We start from the raw sequence: 19,766 nt of genomic DNA on the forward strand, positions 1-19,766 counted from the left end.
TGCATGGTGTTTTCTGGATGGATGTCCAGTCAGTGCTGATGGAAATAAATTTGACGATGTACCAGGATGCATTGCGCGAGTCTGAGTTTGCTTCGTCTGATAAACAAAATAAACTCACAAAATGCCAATGAAGGATATATTCTTACACCTAAACAGAAAAATACAGCGGTATACCTTCTGAGTTTCTCTCTTACATCGAACTAAAGCCTCGGTTAAGGACGTCACACGACCGTAGCTTTAGATGTGCCCCAACTACTACTATGTCCTATGAGCTGTAATTTCCCATTCAGATCGGAAAAAACAAGAATCTGAAAATGTAACTGAGTAAATATGGTACAGATACATCTGAAATGTTGACTGATTGCTTGGTTTCCTCCGTCAGGTATCAACCACGGTCCAGTGATAGCTGGAGTCATTGGAGCCCAGAAACCACAGTATGATATCTGGGGGAATACGGTGAATGTAGCCAGTAGAATGGACAGCACTGGAGTCCTGGGAAAAATACAGGTAACTAATGGATATGTCTGGTGATATTCTCTATTTTTCTTCTCGTCAACACAACCCATGAAAAGCCCAAAAACCAACAATTGAATTGAACCTAACAAGTATCGTCTGTGTAGCCAAAGCCTGATGTAGCGTTTTGCTCTGTGCCAAAGAGCATATTGCAAACATCAACTACTTTAGCCACACTGCAGCGCTCGGTGACATGTTCATTACCATTGGGCCATATACACATACACTGTCCTGATGCTGTTTACACTCAATAGTATCTATTAATCCACAGCTGAAAATAGTTTCCAACAATAATACAAATTAATAATATTTGCTAAATAATAGGAAATTAATTAAAACCACAACTATACATTTGTGACCCATTTCTTAAGATTCACATCTTCATAAGGAATGAATGGACTTGAGGCTGAGAGCCACAGACAGGGCAGGAAAGTCGGCCGTATTAGACTAACACTTGTTGGTTTGGTTTCATGGGACTTGTTGAAAATGACAACACTTTCTGTGACGCATTGAAGAACAAACCGGTTTCTAGAAGTCTCTGCATCTGTCAGACATCACATTGTGTTTGAAGTTGACGGTTCCTTTCAAAGCTGTAACGCTGCTCCATTTCCATATAAAGACACTTTAAATGTCAGTACAGATGTTTTAACAGATAAAACTCTTCTTCACTCTGCTCGTGCTATTTATAGCAGCAAGGACATCACATCATCGCAACATCACGTGACATCTTCAAATGTTACATTTTCACCCAGTCTGGGGCACTGATAAGATATAATGGGTTTTCACCTGCAAGGCTTGTGGCTGAGGGAATCATTCAGTCTTCAGAGGGCTGTATTACACTTCACAGCCTGCACACATTTGACGGAGCCATCTGCTGTGCAGTGTAGCGCAACTGCAGTGCTTTCGATTGCATTCCTAGATTGCCTGTTGATATTTTAAGATGTGCAGAGGCAACAATAACACATGATGAGTTATTCCAGGTAGCACATAGATATTTCCCTTCCTGTGTGATGGGACTACAGACTGTATATATATAGATGGACGACGCGTCTCCACTTCCTCTCACTGTACAAAAGTGAAGCCAAAATATCCCGGATACGGGAGTTGCCATCTTGAGATTTTGACTTAATTTGGAGCCAGAGACTGCGCGGTAGTGATCGGGGGGGCTGGAGCCGCGGTATCGAGGTTCCACCCACACACCCGCCTGAGCCAATCACGGCTGCCGCTTGTTAGCGTGAGCCACCTAGTTGCTACGTTAGCACCACGGTAGCTATTTGGCTAGAAAGACGCAACAACAACTAACCATAATATCTCTACAACTATATTTATAATCAAATTGACACATGTTCTATTACGCAGACTCGTGAAGGTTATGGAAAGTTAAAGTTACGTCTCCTCTCTCGTACAATTCCTGAGCCTCCGGCTGCGCGACTACTTCACTCAGAGCAGCTGTCAATCATGACGTCTGACCTCCTTTTTATAGCATCAAAAAACTAATGAAAACCAAACTTATCAGAAAAATGAACACTTGAGCATCCATCAGCGTGATAAGAACTACCTAAAATGACAAAACCATCCTTGGGAAAAATGTATTTGGCCCATGTCCCATTCTGCTAACATGGAGGGGGGGGATTTATGACCTATACTGCAGCCAGCCACCAGGAGGCGATCAAGATGTTTTGGCTTCACTTTTGGAGAGCTGTCATATCATCCATCTTTATATACAGTCTATGGACGGGACGCACCTGTGATTGCAGCTCTACCTAACACATATTTTTTGCAATCTTGTATGAAATGAATGTAAAGTTTAGGATTTAGAAAACACTTTATATCTCTTTATATTTTGTCTGCTAACGTACAATAGAGGTCTGGTGATGCAGAGTGAAATGTATTCCTTTGGAGAGCTGAGTATTTCAGCCTGCAGGAATTGAATTCAGTTGTGTACGATAAGCAAAGTGGACGTTACCCATCTGGTTCTCCCTGTAGGTGACGGAGGAGACGAGTCGCATCCTCCTGACCCTGGGCTACATGTGCTCTTGTAGAGGCATCATCAACGTCAAGGGCAAAGGAGAGCTCAAGACATACTTTGTGCACACAGAGATGACCCGCTCACTGTCTCAAGGGAATGTAATGCCGTAAGACTGGTTCGGATCAGAATATGCTGAATTAGCACGGGCAAAAAGAACAGATGTTCACTACAGATGGAGGAGATTTGATCTTCTCAATGCTGTTGTAACAGAAACAAAGTGTGAAACACAAAGGAATCAGGTCTGCACTGCAAGGAGGAGAGAAATCGGATTTTAATGTTGCATTGCAAGTTACCTTTGCCACAGCTATAGTATACATTTAGTCACTTACTGTATGTAACTGTAAGAGTAGCATGTACAGCAAGTAGGCAATAACCCCCCTGAAATATATTAGAATTTGAATGTTGGATCCAGAAAAGCCACAGTGACACAAGTCAGTCAGAGAAGAGTCTGATATGGTCTAAATTAGTATTCTGACTCAGTTCTGGGGAGGCTTGTGGCTGTCACTTTGCCATGAAAGCCTCTTTTTCAGCCAGGTACATCAAAAACAATCTATATTCTGTTCACTTTACAGGACACGGTACATTTAGGACGTCAAACGATGTACAGTAAGAAGTAGAGAAACAAAGAACGTGGCTACAATTCTCACATCAGGTCTCTTGAAGAGCATTCAAAAAACAAGACTCTCAGAGTATTAACACAGAGAAGATGTACTGGTGTAACGGATATAAAGATGTTTGCGTGCCCCCAACTTAAATGTTTTATACAAAAGGCCACAGATGGAGTAAAGTAGAGGACAAATGTTACAAGGGAAAACTGCATGAGCACTGCTGCAAAGGAGGAAGCTGGTCCCGTTTCCAAAACAACCAGCCAACAAGGAGACACACATATGTGTACATAACTCCATCAACCTTGTTAGAAGCACGAAGTCTTGGATGTATTTTACAGGCGGTCCATAAAAGGGAAAAGCAGAAAAAAAGATTCTATGAATATATTGTGATATTCATGCAGGGCCAAGTTTCCCAAATCTCGTTTTAGCACTTGAATCATCTCGTCTTCACTGACTGTTTACACAAGTATTTATGGCACAGGTCAGACGCCTGCTGAAGTGTTAGTTGCTGTTCAGACAACGCCGACAACAAAAAGGGATGAAGATGATTTTAGTGAGATGATTTTAATTTGGGAAACCCGAGCCTGGTCCGTGTACAGGGTAGCTTTAGAGTGAATATGGTATGGTGGTTTTGTAACAAAAGAAAATACTACCAAAAAAGTGTTTTGATGTTTTGATGATGCTATTGTTTTTTGTAAAAACGTAATTAAAATTTCTATGTATTTCAGTTTTACTGAGTGTTATTACTTGCCTTTATCAAAGAAAAAAATTATTCCCGCACAAACTTCTCACCTCTGCATTGATACATTTAAAACGAGTCGACGTTTTGGTCACAGGGACGTTTCTCAAGATGGGAATGCACTTGGGGGAATTTATTCCCTGTAATGCAGGGAGACAAAGCAAGTGGTGTGTGTGCTGCCTTCTACTCATCTTATTATTATTTGCCTGCCAGGTTCTTTAAAATTGACCAGCTCCCAGCATATTAACATGACAGGAGTGTGCACTTGATTTACAATAAACAGCAGGATGATGAAAATATCCCTGCACACTGGATTGTGGATAACATCAATCTGTTTTCTGACTAGACTCAGTCCTCTTTGGTTCAACAGGTTTTTGCCTCTAGAGAGCGTGGTACAAACATGACATTGGGCTCCTGGTGAGCAGATGGACAGACGCAGTATGTCTAGACACATCAGGGCCAAAGTTGAATCATGCTGTTTCCAATTTAAGAGACTCCAATTTCAATCAAATCTCAGTTTAAAAATCAAAAGTACAAATAGATACAATTTGGGTGACTCACTGAAAATGGTGATTAGATTGATTAGTGGGTCAGTAATCATCTGATTACTGACCCACATGATGAATCTTTAACATTTATGCTCTTATCTTTGTGATTTCAGTTATTGTAGGTACACTGCAGCCACAGCTAGTTGAAGACCCAATACTAAAAGCACACGAGACATTTATTGCTGACCTTCAGTCGTTACACCACAGCCGTCTTTGTCCCCTTTAGACCTCAAGCAAAACAGATAACACTGACATGTTTTAAAGTTGTTCCTGTTTTGACCTTCTGTTGACTGAAGTAAATACATTATTTGATCTCAACTCCTGACATTTTGCTGCACAGTAATAAGACCGATTGTCTTTCTGTCACTTTAAGATGGATTATACTGTAGGAGGGACAGTGATGGACTAATGTTATTGTAAGAAGTCCTCCTAAACTGATGTTTCGGGAGGCGTTTTTTCCCCATTGTCTGGAAGCGCATGTTTAACCACTGGTGCCCCTATTGTCACAAGATATAGATATAGTGGTAGCCATGGTAACAGCTGGGAAGTTAATCATGTCTAACCTCCTCTCAAGATGTGTTTCTCAACATGAAGCGATCATTTGACGTCACAGAGGAGTGCCACGCCCCGTAGGATCCAGTATTCTGGAGGAGGTGAAGTCTTCAGGTCTACAGCTGCGATGTAATTCATGTCGGTCCTAACTGGCTTCTTGTAGATTGGACAGGAGTAGAGGCGGGAATCTTTCACACCTGCGAAACAGATGAACAACAAACGAGTGTCACTTGCTACGCACCGCTGGAGTGCGAAAATCAAATACAGCAACTTTAACATATTTGATGAAAAGTGATGGAAAACCGAGCAGCAGCTGGCGGAATTCTCTCTTAATTAAGGTCATAATTAACCATCTTTATACCGAGAAGTAATTCAAGTCGATGAAATATTTAAATCAGGGAGGAGATGCCGTTGGGACACCCAGCTGTGTTCAACTAAACATCTGTTTTTTATGAAGTCATAAATCTGCTCAAATCAGGCAAATAGCTCAGATTAGGAGAACATGTTTCCCCATTACTCCCACAGCACCACTTGTTATTTGTTTTTTAGGCAGTCAGCTTGGTAGCTGGTTAGTTGGTAGCCCGTCGTCGGTGACAACAAGCTGGAGTGCTAAATGCGTGCTTTAGGCACGTTTTAGCGGTCCAATCAAATGCAAAGGATTTGATTGAAATCCCTCTTGTAACTGTACACCGCTCAAATATTGCGTTTCACTGGAGAATACTCACAGTGCAGAAGCTAAAGACGCTTTAACTTCCGTTTCACTGGGAAGTAGAGGGGTTTCAGAGGCGTTCTGAAGACACACACGTCTCATAGATGCTCTTGCAACCACTTGTCTACAGAAACATCCCTCACCAGTCTCCTTTGCACTGGCACACACACACACTCAAACCCAGCAGGCAGCCTTCTAGTGGGAAAAGCTGGGAGGGGACACGGTGTAAACAAACCGCATTACGCGTATCATTGGATCATTAATTCATTTCCCAGTCTGCCTCGTTCGCAGGCGTCCGCCGGGGCCTGTCTCTCTGCTGCCTGCCTGAATATAGTCTGCTCTTATCCAGAACAAACACTGTGCTACATACTGCCAGTAATCTATTCCCAGACAAAATAAATAGCACTTAGTCTGCTTGACATTTAAATGTTACATCCATCCGTTCTGAATGACTGCGTGGGATGCAAATGTTGGGGAGGAGAGAAGAGGGATAGACTGAGACTGACAAAGACTAAAGAGACTGATCCTGTATATAAAAGACAGGATTAAAAGATTTTGCAGATTAGAGTTTTCAATTCAGACACATCGTCAAAATATAAGTTTTTTTTACTTAAACTACGAAATGAAAAACGATCTCTCCATCTAAATGTTCTCAGATAATCAAACCTCACCGTTATTCTCGGCGTACATCCTGATCACGGGCATCATCTCGAAGAGGACTTTGGGTTTGGAGTCGATGAGTTTGCAGCTGCGGCGGTCCCAGCCGGCTCCCTCCAGGTAGAGGCCGTAGACGTACACTCCCTCTGCGGGGGGCTGGGTGACGTCGTCCTTCATCCACCTCGTCACCTCGTTGCACAGCACCATGCGGTCCAGGGCCCAGCCCTTGTTGGCTCGAGTGATCTCCTATAAGTGCAGGGACAAATCCACAGGTTAAGGCAGTGATGTGGGCAGTATAATATGGCAGTGTGACAGCTGACATTTGGCGACTGTTTCTCTACAAAAACAAAAAATCAATTTTGAGGACATGGCTGTAATGAGGTACAATATTAAAAAAAAGCAGTGTAGGGAAGGTGCACTCCATCGATGGCGTTGTTTTGCGAGATGCTGTGCCAACGGAAAGTAAATAAATCCCATACGACTCAAAAAGAGCGAGGGCAGAGTGCACAAATTAAATGTGAGTATTGTATCCTCTGTCATTTTATCCTCATTTTGAAAGAGGAAAAAAACCCAGACAAAATTGATTGAACAGAAAGGGACAGTGTCTCTCCTGAGAAGGCGGTATAAAAGCTCAGTGAGAGGAAATGACAGCTTTATTGAGGAACTAACACAGTAGTCCAACAAATCCCTGCTCCGGAAAATACAGATATCTGCATCCACACTATTTGCTCTTAATGCAACTGGGACCTTTCCACCGACTGGAATAAATAATACAAGAAGTCAGATAAAGCTGACGCCAATGCTAAATGGTTTCCTTATACTACTACTTAAATTGCAAAGTAAATTGATTTGTTGGCCCTGAAGACATTCCTCAACCCTCGGGTCTCTACCTCGGCTCATTTTCATAGATATTGTATACGATAACCAGACCTCAGATCTGGATCGCCCCCACATTCAGTTAAAAAATACCAATAACCCAAGGCCACCAATCATCATGGAAATCTGTTGCTGCCAAACAAAAAGACTAGCAGGAGTAAAAAGGTAGATAACCGGCCCAGTGGAGGCAGCAACATAAGTGCAAAACACAGATTTATTTCAAACTGAAAGGCGTTAACAAATACTGAAAGAATAGACACACTCCTGTGTGAAATAGATGTTGTAGGTCTCCGCTGTAGTATAAAAGCAAGGCCTCCCCAATAAGAGTCACAATACAAAGTGTTTAAGGTGCAAATATGGACACCTGCCATGTATGAAATGCTTAAAATTCTCTTTATTTATGAAACTTAGTTCATGATCTAAAGTTAATTAGATGCTATTTTAGGAACATAATCCGCTCACCCTCATTTTCAATAAAAATACTGATATTTTAGACCTTTAGACTTTCTATAATACTTCATCAAAAGCTCCTCTGCTTCTATTTTTACTTTTGTTCACCAAAACCTCATGTATAAAAAGTCACCGTTCACTGTAGTTTAGTCAATAATGTCCTCTTGTAGCAAGGACAGCTCGGAAAATGCTTCAAAAAATGGTGAATAGAAAAAGTGAGCGCTAGCTGACTCTCCAGTTAAAAGAAAAATACATTATAAACATATTACAACATATAAATTGTTAACGACAGGGAGCTTGCTTTGAAGTGCATATTATCGTCCAATATTCACTTGTTTTTTGATTGTTCAATAGAAATCTAGTCAAGTTAATTTTATTTATCTAGTCCAATATTGCAAATCTAGATACATTTCTGGAATTTAAAGGTCCCATATTGTAAAAAGTGAGATTTTCATTTCTTTTATATTATAAAGCAGGTTTGAGTGATGTGTGAATACTGTGAAAGTATCAAAACAATCCACAGATAAACACACACAGCCCGTATTCAGAAACTGTGCGTTTGAAACAAGTCGTCAGGATTTCTGTACATTTGTGATGTCACAAATATACAATATTTAGACAATTTCACAGTTTTAAACGTTAACATTCTAAACGTGTCCCAGTTTATTTCCTGTTGCAGTGTATGTGAATTACAGCCGACAGGAAGTAAACATGGACCCAAGCTGTTTCCTAGCAAACGCAATTCCGTTGCCATTCCGTTGAAATGCGCTAAAACGGAGCGTTTCTGATAGAGGGTGAATGCAGGTATATTCAGACAGACAGTATGAGAAAAATAATGTGTTGTTTGAACATTAAAGCATGTAAACATGTTCTAGTAGAAACCCCAAATACAAGTATGAACCTGAAAATGAGCACGACATGTCCCCTTTAAAACATATAATAATGAATAATAATATAGATAGATGAAAAACAGGGGCGTGACTTGAGATCTGGATTAATTAGGGTTAAACATTCAGATTACATCTCTCTGTAGTATTCACTCCTCACACATTAATATAAATTGGAATTCATTAGAAAACTGTGTGTGTGTGTGTGTGTGTGTACATGCGCGTGTTTATGAATGTGGCTGTGTGCCTGCTCTCCCTCAGCGTGCCATCTGGTGTCCTCCACGGCGGTGGGTAAGTAGGTAGGTAGCCTGATGCCGTGTGTACCTGTCTCATGGCTGTCAAGAAGCCCTGCGGGTTGAAGAAGCCTGTCATCCAGAAGCAGTTGGGCCGCCCTTCAAAGATCCAAGCCTGGAACTGCCGGTTCCGCTCAAGCAACTCCGTGAACCAGAACCCCAGGGTGCTGGAGGCCCACGATGCCTGGAAAAACAAAGACGAACAACAACAACAACACGGACTTTACAACATTACAGCGAAACACAGAAAACTGTCATCCAGACGGATCAGAGAAGAAGACAACGGGGAGACGTGAAGAACTGGATTGTGAATCACCGCAAGGGGAGAGAAAAAGAAAAGAAGAAGAAATAAGATTAGAATGCAACAAAACACAGTCGAGTGGAGGCGAATGGGCCAACAGCGGATAGCACACCGCAGGTAGAGAAGTTCTGAATCGCAGCCAGGAAGCCATTCAACGTCTACATTATTCTAATGATGAATGTAATGTTTGTGAGAGCACGACTTGAATGCCAACAGAGTGATTCCAATATAAGAGACGGGGAACAGTCATGCCAAGTCATACTTCTTTGTTGTTCTCTCTACTGTAGCTCCCCCTTTCTTTATATTAATATTGTAGCAATGTCATCTACTAAGTTTGTTACAAACATTTTCATTCATCACCGAAATGGATTTCAATTTTAAAATAAAGAACATAAATAAAAGGTAAGGAGCATCAGTGTGGGCTGAAGAGAACTTAGAAGTTGACTGATGATGATGAGCTCCCTTTTAGCTCGCAAGACATATCGGATGTTGTCGGAAACAAACAAGTAAACCTTTGATTTACTTGAGGACAATAATAACATTAGAGAAATTATACCTGCACAGTAATAAAAAAAAAAAAACTTTGAGAGATTAATTTGTGCCTCGAGGCTCCCTAAAGTGGTTTGTTAGTTTTTTTTTTATTGAAAAAATGTTAAGTCTACAGATGAATTTATCCAGCGTGAGAGAAAAAGTGAATTGCTGTGAGTAATATCACGTTAAGGGCACAATGGGCAGTTTTTTTAATCCAAGGCAATTCTCTCAACCAACCTTCTTCCAGCGGGCAGGAATGCGTGCGTCGTACATGCAATCCAGGGCGTCCCGCAGATTCTCGCTCATGATGATGGTTCCATCGATGGCCAGCTTGAGGTCCGTCAGGGTGTTTCGGACGAGAACTATGACCCTCTGCATGCGATCGATCTCCTGACGCAGGAAGATGTTCATGGGCTGGAAAGGACCCATCTTCTGGAGGCGCTCTCTCACCTGGTTACATTTAAATCGAATCAGAAGATGAAACTTTAATGAGTCTCCTGAAGGATTTGTAATGCATGGAGTGAAGACGCATGAGCGCACACACACACAGGCTGGCTAAGTCGATACAGAAAGACGTGTTCACGAGCTGGAAATGGACCACAATTCTGTTGACCTCCACTCTCCACATATCTTGGGCCTCATTCACCAACCATTTCTTAACAAGAAATTCATTTTTTAAAACCCACTTACATAGTTTTCCTGAAGAATTTGGCATTCACCGATGTTTTTCTTATGTGGGATTTGTTCTTAAGTAAGAACAGAATCAATGCACACTCGAGAGCACACTTACGCAGATTTATGGGGCGGCTGTGTGCTCAGAGATAGAGCTCAGACATCGGAGAGGTCGGCGGTTTCGATCGCCAGCTCCTCCGGTAACATGTCGAAGTATCCTTGAACAAGTTAACCCCAATTGCTCCCGAAGGTGTGTGAATGAGTATTTAGATTAGATCCAGATGGGGTAGGTTAGCACTTTGCATGGCAGCCTCTGCCAGAATGGGTGAATGCTGAGATGTAATGTAAAGTGCTTTGAGTGGTTGGAAGACTAGAAAAGCGCTATATAAATAAATGCAAGTCAATTTATTCTTCTTAAAATAAAGATTTGTTTTATCCTTTTTCAACTTAGGAAGTGTTGCATAAGCTTTTCTCTTTCTTACCTGGATAATGCATACAAACTGTTCACTTGCTTCAGGTACAAACTGAGCACAGGATGTGAGGTTTCTATAGTTACTAGTATTTGTAAGGAACAGAAAAGAAGAGAAGAAGAGAGATGGATTGTCGTTTCCCCGTTTACTTTTCTGTATTTCCCTACATTCGTTCGGGCATTTCAATTCTGTACAATTGTCCCTCATTTTTTTTAAAAAATTTTTGGGGCTAATCTAGTTTTCACTGCTTTCATATGCTATACAGACAGGCAGACAGACGGACAGACAGCCGGCAGATAGATGGAAGTGAGAGTGGTAGAGAGACAGGGTGTGACAAGTTTTCCGTGACGAGCTTTGCGCCTCGCCTCACAAAAAGTCACATTCTCGTCGCACTTTCTCTTATGTGACAAAAAAAGGAGAGAAAATCCCAAAATAACACAAAAGCTAGCAAAAGTCAGCTATATTCACAACCCCTCTATTTCTAGTCGTCTTTTCTCTCTCATGTCTAACACACACACACACACACAACCCTCCATCACCTCACCAGCACGCATCCCACCTCTCTTGACAGCAACACACCGGCCACTTTGCACAGCACACATGGTGAGTGGGGGAGCACATTGCACATGTTGCTTCACTCAACCTAAAACACTCACCTCGGGCTGTTCATGGTGTGCACACATGCACACACACACACACACACACACACATCGCATACATGCAGGCTTACTTCAAAAGGCACGTAGTCAGGAGGCAGTTTCTCCAGCATGTCGTCAGCCAGCCTCGACACCACGGCCTCTCTGGTTTCCCCTCCGCCCGACGAGCTGTCTTTAGGCTGAATGCTGAGTATGGTGTCCAGTACGTCCTTAGCCAGCTTACTCTGGTAGGTTATGTCTGCGTTCGGGTGCAGACCGAACACCTCTGGGGTGTCATAGGCTGGCAGACACTGTAAAAGAGAACACAGCAATCGTTATTGAACCCGAGGTCATTTCGGCTTTCAGAGCATTCGTGAAAAATATATTTTTCAGAAAGAAAAAGCCTGAGATGCATCATCCTTCTCCTCTCACAACAAGTGCTGTGAGAAGTCCTTAGTGCCCCCATGAAGCAGCTTAGCACCTCACACTGAGCTGGCAGAAACAGGCTGGCGGAGCTTATGGGTGAAACAGTCACCAATGTGGAATAGATTTTTATGTATTGCCTTTTTTTGAGGGTTGGGAACCTCTTTTTTTACTTCAGTTTCAAATACATATTCGCACTACACTGCAGTTTTGGTCACTGCTAAGCCACTGTCGGACAGGGTTAAGTGTCGACAGCCAAGTGTCTCTTCTGATACACACAGCGTCACCAGCTGCTTCTTTTCAGACCCCCACCCTCCTCCAGTGAAGCGCTTCACTGTGAGGGTGTAACACGTGGGAGATCCATGATATTCCTCCCAGTCCAATGGTGCACGCATCTAGAAAGGTGGTGACCTCAAATAGAATCTAAGAAGCCTGATTCAACTGCCAATCTCACAGTCGATTCGTCGCATTGGCGTAAAAATGTGGAAACAAAAGGATCACTCCGCAAGGGCTATACAGGGGTGCTGAATGTCTGATTTTACACAGAATACAGATATATATAGCCTATTTTGGTATGAATATCAGCCTATTAATAATAGTGGTAATAAAGATTTTAAAATAATTGCTTCCAATTAATCTCCTCCACTGTGCATGAATAAATCACCATGCAGATGAAATTCCACTATCGCAAGTTTGCGGGACCATTGATTCAGCATCTTGGCGATAAAAAGCGAAATAACTTTTGAATAAAGCTCTAAAATCAGCACATAGAAACAGCTGTTTATGGTGCGTGTAACAGCTGTTTTGCGACTTGAGTCTCTCTCTCGCTCTCTCGTTGACTGTCCCTTCACTTCTCTGTCATTTCCCTTCTGTCTGTGGATTACTACAACGGGGGAAAATGTAATTAGGGACAAAAGTTCTCTATACAACCACGAAAACCGTGTTCTGTCTGTCCATCGATCTCTGTTTGCACCAACACACAGTACACACAACAAAAGGCGCTGTCCATCATTCTGAAACAGCTAGGCGATAGTCACATGTATCTCGGCCAGTCATTTTGTTGTTTTTACTTTTTTATCTATAGATATATGAAACATAAACAGAGGGTTATCAATGAGCAAAACAAAAACATGATTCGACAATCAAGTGACGACAAGCAAGACATGACTAATCAGATTTGACTATGTAAATCGTTAGTTGGGGACGCCCCTACCAACTAGTATGAAATGCTATTTGCAGTGACAAAATCACCCCCCCCCCACTTCTCACCCACAAACACAGCCAGCTGAACTGTCCCAAGTCCCGCCCCTTTTCGAACTTTGCTCCAATAACAGTTGAGCAAGCTTGAAAACCCGGCAGAACCTCAGTACACTTTCCCCTATCCTGTTGGGTTGTACACGTAATGCTACATCTGTTCAAAGGTAACATTACTATGTAAGTCACATTACATTGGTGTCACATTCTTCACAGACACATTACATTGTATATACATATAGTCACAGTTACTGCGAGGAACTTTCATTTTATGTTGGCGGTCCCTGTGGACAAAAAGCGGTAGTATTTCCGAGCACCAGAGTCCCTTCAGAAAACCTCTCATTTCACTGCAGCAGCAGGGCTCCTGTCTCTATGGTGATGGGTAGCTGTGCCACCTATGCGGCTGTATGAGATGTTTGTGATGTAGAAGCGTTAAGACAAGACACCGATACTTTGTTGTGCTGCACCAATTACCGGGGAACTGTGCTGCATCTTTCTCTGCCTCGTTTTCTGTAATCTTTTCATTATATCTATCCAATAAAAGGAATAAAAAGCAGCAAACAACTTGACATCACCGTTAAGTTTTTCTCTACTGAGGAAATGAGTTCAAATAGTGACTCTGTAGCAGTCAATACCAAGTTTCCAGCTGGTCTCATAGGATAAATAACTTGACAATGTGGTCTCACTGATGTCATGGTTGATTATGGTTGATTATTTCTTCACATGGTCAGGTGGCATAAAGATTTCAACAGAATAAACCTGAATACAAACTGGCTCACTAATATGGTTTATTTATACTGAACTGCTGGTCTAGTAGGGGTTAAACATCTGTCATTGATGACATTTTAATTGGACTAAAATGAGAGCCAAAGTTATTCTAGTAAGGATGTTTTAAATTGTAAAAAAGTAACTCAAGAAGTGAGCTGATGTCAAATCAAAGGCAGCGAGTTGAAACCGCTCTTTTAATTGGTTCAAAGACATCTCGCAGTTAGTGTCTCTAAATGATGACAGGAAGATGGACCATCTGATACTGCAGTGAGACTAATGAGGTTCCTTCTAAAAACTATATTCCAACAAACTTACTTTGTAATGGCTGTACAACGCTTTATTCTCATCAACAATGTCATGTAAGCAAAGCCGCTCGAAACTATATATATATGATGTAAGCTTTGTCTTATTTTTAGGGAGACCTGTCTTCACTTCCAACACATCAAGAATGGTGTAATGGCATGAGACTGCAATTAGCGCACAGAAAATAAGAGCAGCATCTGTGCATGTTAGCACGTTTTCGCAAACACCCTTTTATGCCAGCGGCTCAGAGTTTGCATTGGGGAAATAAAAGACCCTTGTGATGTATGCCGTCATCAGCTAGTCTAACCCTCAAACATCCATCACGCTGTGCAATCAAATACAGTGAAACATCAGGAGAGCGCCTGACTAATACACAGAGAGAAACGGGAGGTGAGGAAGAGAGAGTCACTGGGTGCTGGACAGAATAGCCTTTGTCCCTCGCTGTGGTCATTTATTTCCTCTTAGGGAATTTTAGCTTTGTTCCTGTCTGTCTGCATTTAATTTAAATGCACAGAAGTGTAGACACACACACACACAAACACACACATTGTGTTCTGTTGTGTGTTTTCTTTTTCTCTCTGTAGACAAAGTGTGAACATGTGTGTGTGCATTTGCGTGTACACGCTATGTGTGTTTGAACATTGTGACTGTGTGCGTTTATGCGTGTGTGTGTGTGTGTGTGTGTGTTTGTTCTCCAAGGCTGTGTTTGTCGTTCTCTATTTGAGAGGCGGTGCGGAGGAATAAGCTTGCTGAGCCTGGCAGCCCTGAGCATCCATCATAATGAAACTAGCTTTAATGAAACTAGCTCAGGAACTGCCCCCAGACATACACACACACACACACACAGACACACACACACACACACACACACACACAGACACACACACACAGGCACACATGCAGCACACACGCAAACCCACCAGTTAAGCACACAAGCACATTAATAAATCATACGTAATCTGTAATAAAATGAGCATGCTTGCATTTTTATCTTAAAAATCACACATGGCAGCCTGTATCTTGATGTGACAACAGCGCAGTGTGTCAGCGTCCTGCAGAAACATCATTGCTTCAATGTTGCTCGTTTGTGATGTCGGTGAGAGCTGACAGCAGAGGAAAAAAAAACTGAAGCAAACGGCAACGCCACATGACAGGTGCAGAATTTTAACAAAAATGTAGAAAGATAGGGCGTGAATGTGGAAACATGAAATCCCCGAGACAGCAGCTCTTATCAGAGACGGACGGTGACATTTTCACAGCCACGTGTTCAGTCATACAAATGATCTGTTGTAATATTTGTAGAAGCCAGATACTGAGTGTGTACAGTGAGTGTGACTCACCTGAATGTATGTCAGATACTGGTCGACACTGGAGCATTTCGGGATGCTGTAGCCTTTGTAGAAGTTGAAGGCGGGTCCAAACATGTCCTCGCTGAACCACACCTTGGCAAAGGTGTTGAGGAGGCGCTTGTCGTAGTCGTCGGTCACACGGCCGCCGTATTGAATCTCTCCGATCATGTATCGCACTGTGGTCCATGACACACCCTGAGGAGATATGAAATAGTGATATACAAGATGACGATGATGAAATGGGTGTAGTTGTTGAAGAGGCAAAAGGAGTTGATGATTATGTCATTTGATTTGTGAACTTATGACTTGAAATACATGGAGAAGGTAGACTGTACTCTCTCGTGTTAGGCACATCTCTGACAGTGTGGTTATTATTTCTGGTTGGCATGTTCGTGAAAGATAGATGTGACACTAATTTCCTAAAACAAATTTCTTTCATATCAGGCGACGACGTTAATCAACTTCTCAGAGAAGAATTCACTTTTTTGTATGACAAACTGTGAAGATAAGGGGTAAGATTATTTTGTTAACTTTAGCGGTAGAAATGGGCCCAGAGCGGCATTTTCAGTTTTGAAACAAATGCAATCTCAAATACATAATGCATTCTTATGTCAGTACGGACATGGTGAGAGCTCTTACCCTTGTAATGATGGATTGATTCCATTTTTGCATAAGGTGCATCAGGCATACAAAGTCATCAGCGGTGAAAAAAGGTGACAAAGATGCAAACCGTTAATCGTGCAATTTGGTGCATTCTAGCCGTAACTTGTATTCCTGCAAAGGCACCAATTTATGCATGAAAAGTATTAAACATTTTTACCTTCAAAAAGTATGCTACTAATGATTGAGTCTTATTTCTCTCCTTAGTGACAAAAACTTCTACTTATTTAACTATCAAACTATCTTTTAGAATAAAAATAACATATTTCTGTACTTATTATCTTTATCTACTTTAAAGGCAAGCAGAATCTACATCGGTCAAAAGAAAAAAAAAGTTACAATTCTTTCATTGGTATACTGTCTCCACCGTACACTGACACTCTTTACTAATTACTTATTAATAATACTAATCCTCCTGCTGGGGACGGAGGCAGCATTTTGCCCACTGGTTACTTTGGTAAACTATTTTCATTATAAAAATAAGGAACATTTCCAACACTTCTGCATTACTCTGTACAAACAAACACTTTCCCAAAAAGGCAACAGGTCACTCACAATAGGTTATAAAACTGAAAAGTATCTATTACTGCTATGAAATGGAGAACTAAATAAATAAATAAAAAAATTAAAAAAAACTTTAAGAGTGTTTTAATTTTCTCCACATTGGCTATATAGGATTAGGAGTTGGGCTGAACAACTCTCTCTCTCTGTTGCTGTTGTAGCTGACCGGGAACCTGCAGGTGGTCTTCCAGCTCCAGCGTTTCATCTGCACTCGCACTGACTCGCCTTTTGTTGTGCTAACATCTGCAGATTCTACACGAATACACGAATGACCTAATTTGGATTCAAAACGGCGAATTTTGCCGAAAGGTGACAAGTTTGCATGCCTGTGCATATTTCCTGAATCTGGTGCAGTACACTACACTATATCAGACTATTTGCTAATTTAGTACAGTATATGATTTATTAGACAACAACCACAACCTGCTGCACATATATTCCACCAGTATAAGGCTGTCACACAGCATTTTAAACCATCCTCACTCTGAAAGTCTGCACTAAGAACTATTTCTACTGAATTGTACTGTTGTTGGTAGCTGTTAAAGATGTGTTTGTTCATGTAGAGTTGCACACTGTTGTTTGCTCAGCACTTGAGACGCGTCACCTCCTACCTTTTTAATGTCCATGTCATCGAGGTGGTTTTGAACGAACTGGACGGTGGCGTTGAAGTCGGCCTGGTTGAACTCATAGGGGATGTTCCATCCCAGAGGCCCGTACTTCCTCCTCTCCTGTACTGTGCTGTGGAGAAATGCCACTCCATACAGCATTGGCTTCCACTGCACCATGTTACTGACATCCAAAAGGTCCTGGTTTAAACCTGGCGAGGGATAAATTGATGAATACATGAGCAAATCATCGAGGTTCCGTCAGCTTTTGAGGTCTGCGATCCAAAGCCTCCCAGGTACAGAAAGTTTGTTACTTCTATAGCAGATTTGGAAGGAATAAATACATTATGAACAAATACTAGTGTAGATTCCCCTTTCAAAGACGAAATAAAAAAGCAATAAAAGACTAAAAAATGCTTTCAGATGGTGACTTTTGATCTGAAGGTACAAATGTTATTTATATATTTGCTGAGTGAAATGGTTTTATTAAATTGGTTAAACATTTTAAGATATAGTATAGTAGTAGTTGTAATAAAGTAGTATTTCCGTAACTCCAGATATGACACACATACAGTACAGTAAGCACACTTTAAACTTAGCATAATGTGAGTTGCTAATTCTCATTCCTCTGACAGGCAACGTCTCAAAGGGCTTCCCTGAGCTCTAATGAAGTTTGGGAAATCTTGCCAGGCTCAGGAGAATAACAGTGTGGTGAAGGGATTTCAAACTCCGTCTGAAAAACTGCGGCTGAAATTCCCACGTTTAATTTACAAAATAATCAGCGGCAATTATCATCTAAATCCTCATATTGGATTTCCAAAATGACTGAAAAATATTTCTGCGATATCCACCTAATAGGCAGTCCCATGTGTGAGGTTTGTTTGGTAAAAATGAACGCTTTGAGGGAATATAGTTAAAATCTGTACACACTAAAAAAAAATTGATTTCTTCTAATCTAATGAAGAAATGCAATTTTTAATTTAGCTGAAGACAAGAATGTACCCAGACTCACAACTGCCCTCTAGGAAACTCCCATATCCCTTTTCCATATGAGCCAGGCAAAGAGACGGCTGGTTTATACATATTAATATTCTTCTCTTGCTCCCTCTTTGAATAAAAACACCAACCACATGTTTCAACTTGTTTAAATATTCACGATCCTTACAGGCTTTTGTTACTTCGGTGTAAAATACGCTGAATCAAGCAGCAGTTGCTTATCATCTTTTTCTCCTGCTGACTTTCCCCTCGAATACATACACATTCCTAAAGTTATTGATTATGTGACGTAATGAAGGTCTGTATGCGTGTCTGTGTGCATCCACAAATGAGTTGTTTACACATGTACACATCAAGAATAATAAGACTCCCTATTCTTAATGCTCATCGTTGTGCTACTTTTTTTATCTCGCTCACACAGACACACGTCCGCAGGGCTGGACTGGCCATCTGGCATACCGGGTACTTTCCCGGTGGGCCGACGGGCCTTTTGGGCCGAGACAACTATCTTTTTTTTTGTCTAACCGGCCCAAAGCACAGGTGGATTGGCGCATTGTTTTGTTTTTTCTAAATTAACACTGGGCTAATGAAGATTGAGATCTGTCTGTATCATCCCTGCCTCCACATGCTATATGTGTGTGTGTGTGTGAGCGTGCTCAGCTGAGAGGTTGTATCCCAGCCAGTGCTCAAAGTGAGCCGGTACGTAGTCCAAGCACTTCTACATTTCAATCTTTGGCGTACCGTGATATTTTCTTGCACACCGGCACTTCTCACAGGCTGCCGGTATAGCTACTCTTCTCTGCCCTCTCCATATCAGGTTCTCTGGGCGAGTCATAATTGCGATTAACAGCTAATTGTGATTCATAATGGTGCATCGCCAGCGTTTTTGTGCTGCGCCTGCCACTGGCTGGCTACTCCATATCCTTGTGGAAAGCCCTGTTCATGACAGTGGAATATACAATTTTGCAACGGCAGTTGTCGAAGGTCGCCTGTTAATCATGTATCCTCTCTCTTAAACCTTCCTTGATTCCTTCTTACTCATTACACAGCTTTAGTGTGTTTAGGGAGTGGCTCTGTTGGTATACATCGGGGAGCGCAAAGATGGGTGGTGCGTGTGGGCCGGTCTGGACCGAAATGCTAAGGGCGATTTTTTGTCCCAGTCCAGCTCTGCACGTCTGTAATGATAAACTAAGGATCAATCTGTTGACATTTGACTTTATTTCCACCATATTTATTGCCTAGCAATACCCTGTATTGATTCAGGACAGGTAGTGTGCATCTTAACTCTCAATACAGCCTCACCACTCTCACCTCGCCCAGTAAAATGATAGATTAAGAATTCTGGACCTTCGATTAATTCTGTTTTACTTTAAGCTG

General features: G+C 41.7%; 2 protein-coding genes across 5 annotated transcripts in view; one reads left to right on the plus strand and one right to left on the minus strand.

Annotated features, from left to right (window-relative positions):
- The window catches only part of adcy2a (adenylate cyclase 2a), a 65,773-nt gene extending 62,102 nt beyond the window's left edge, over window positions 1-3,671 (plus strand). For all 4 annotated transcript variants that reach the window (XM_074654226.1, XM_074654228.1, XM_074654227.1 and 1 more), the window contains 2 exons: window positions 383-507; window positions 2,500-3,671. In XM_074654226.1, the coding sequence (XP_074510327.1) occupies window positions 383-507; window positions 2,500-2,652 (278 nt within the window). In that variant the 3' untranslated portion in view covers window positions 2,653-3,671. The remainder of the gene's footprint in view (window positions 1-382; window positions 508-2,499) is intronic.
- A 965-nt stretch (window positions 3,672-4,636) lies between these two features.
- dnah5 (dynein, axonemal, heavy chain 5) overlaps window positions 4,637-19,766 on the minus strand; it is a 101,759-nt gene continuing 86,629 nt past the window's right edge. Inside the window, 7 exon segments of the mRNA XM_074654231.1 lie at window positions 4,637-5,186; window positions 6,370-6,601; window positions 8,893-9,045; window positions 9,931-10,143; window positions 11,566-11,781; window positions 15,559-15,762; window positions 17,400-17,605. Of these exon segments, the coding sequence (XP_074510332.1) occupies window positions 5,035-5,186; window positions 6,370-6,601; window positions 8,893-9,045; window positions 9,931-10,143; window positions 11,566-11,781; window positions 15,559-15,762; window positions 17,400-17,605 (1,376 nt within the window). The 3' untranslated portion in view covers window positions 4,637-5,034.

This window comes from Sebastes fasciatus, chromosome 12, assembly GCF_043250625.1.
Source record: "Sebastes fasciatus isolate fSebFas1 chromosome 12, fSebFas1.pri, whole genome shotgun sequence".
NCBI classification, from domain to species: domain Eukaryota; kingdom Metazoa; phylum Chordata; class Actinopteri; order Perciformes; family Sebastidae; genus Sebastes; species Sebastes fasciatus.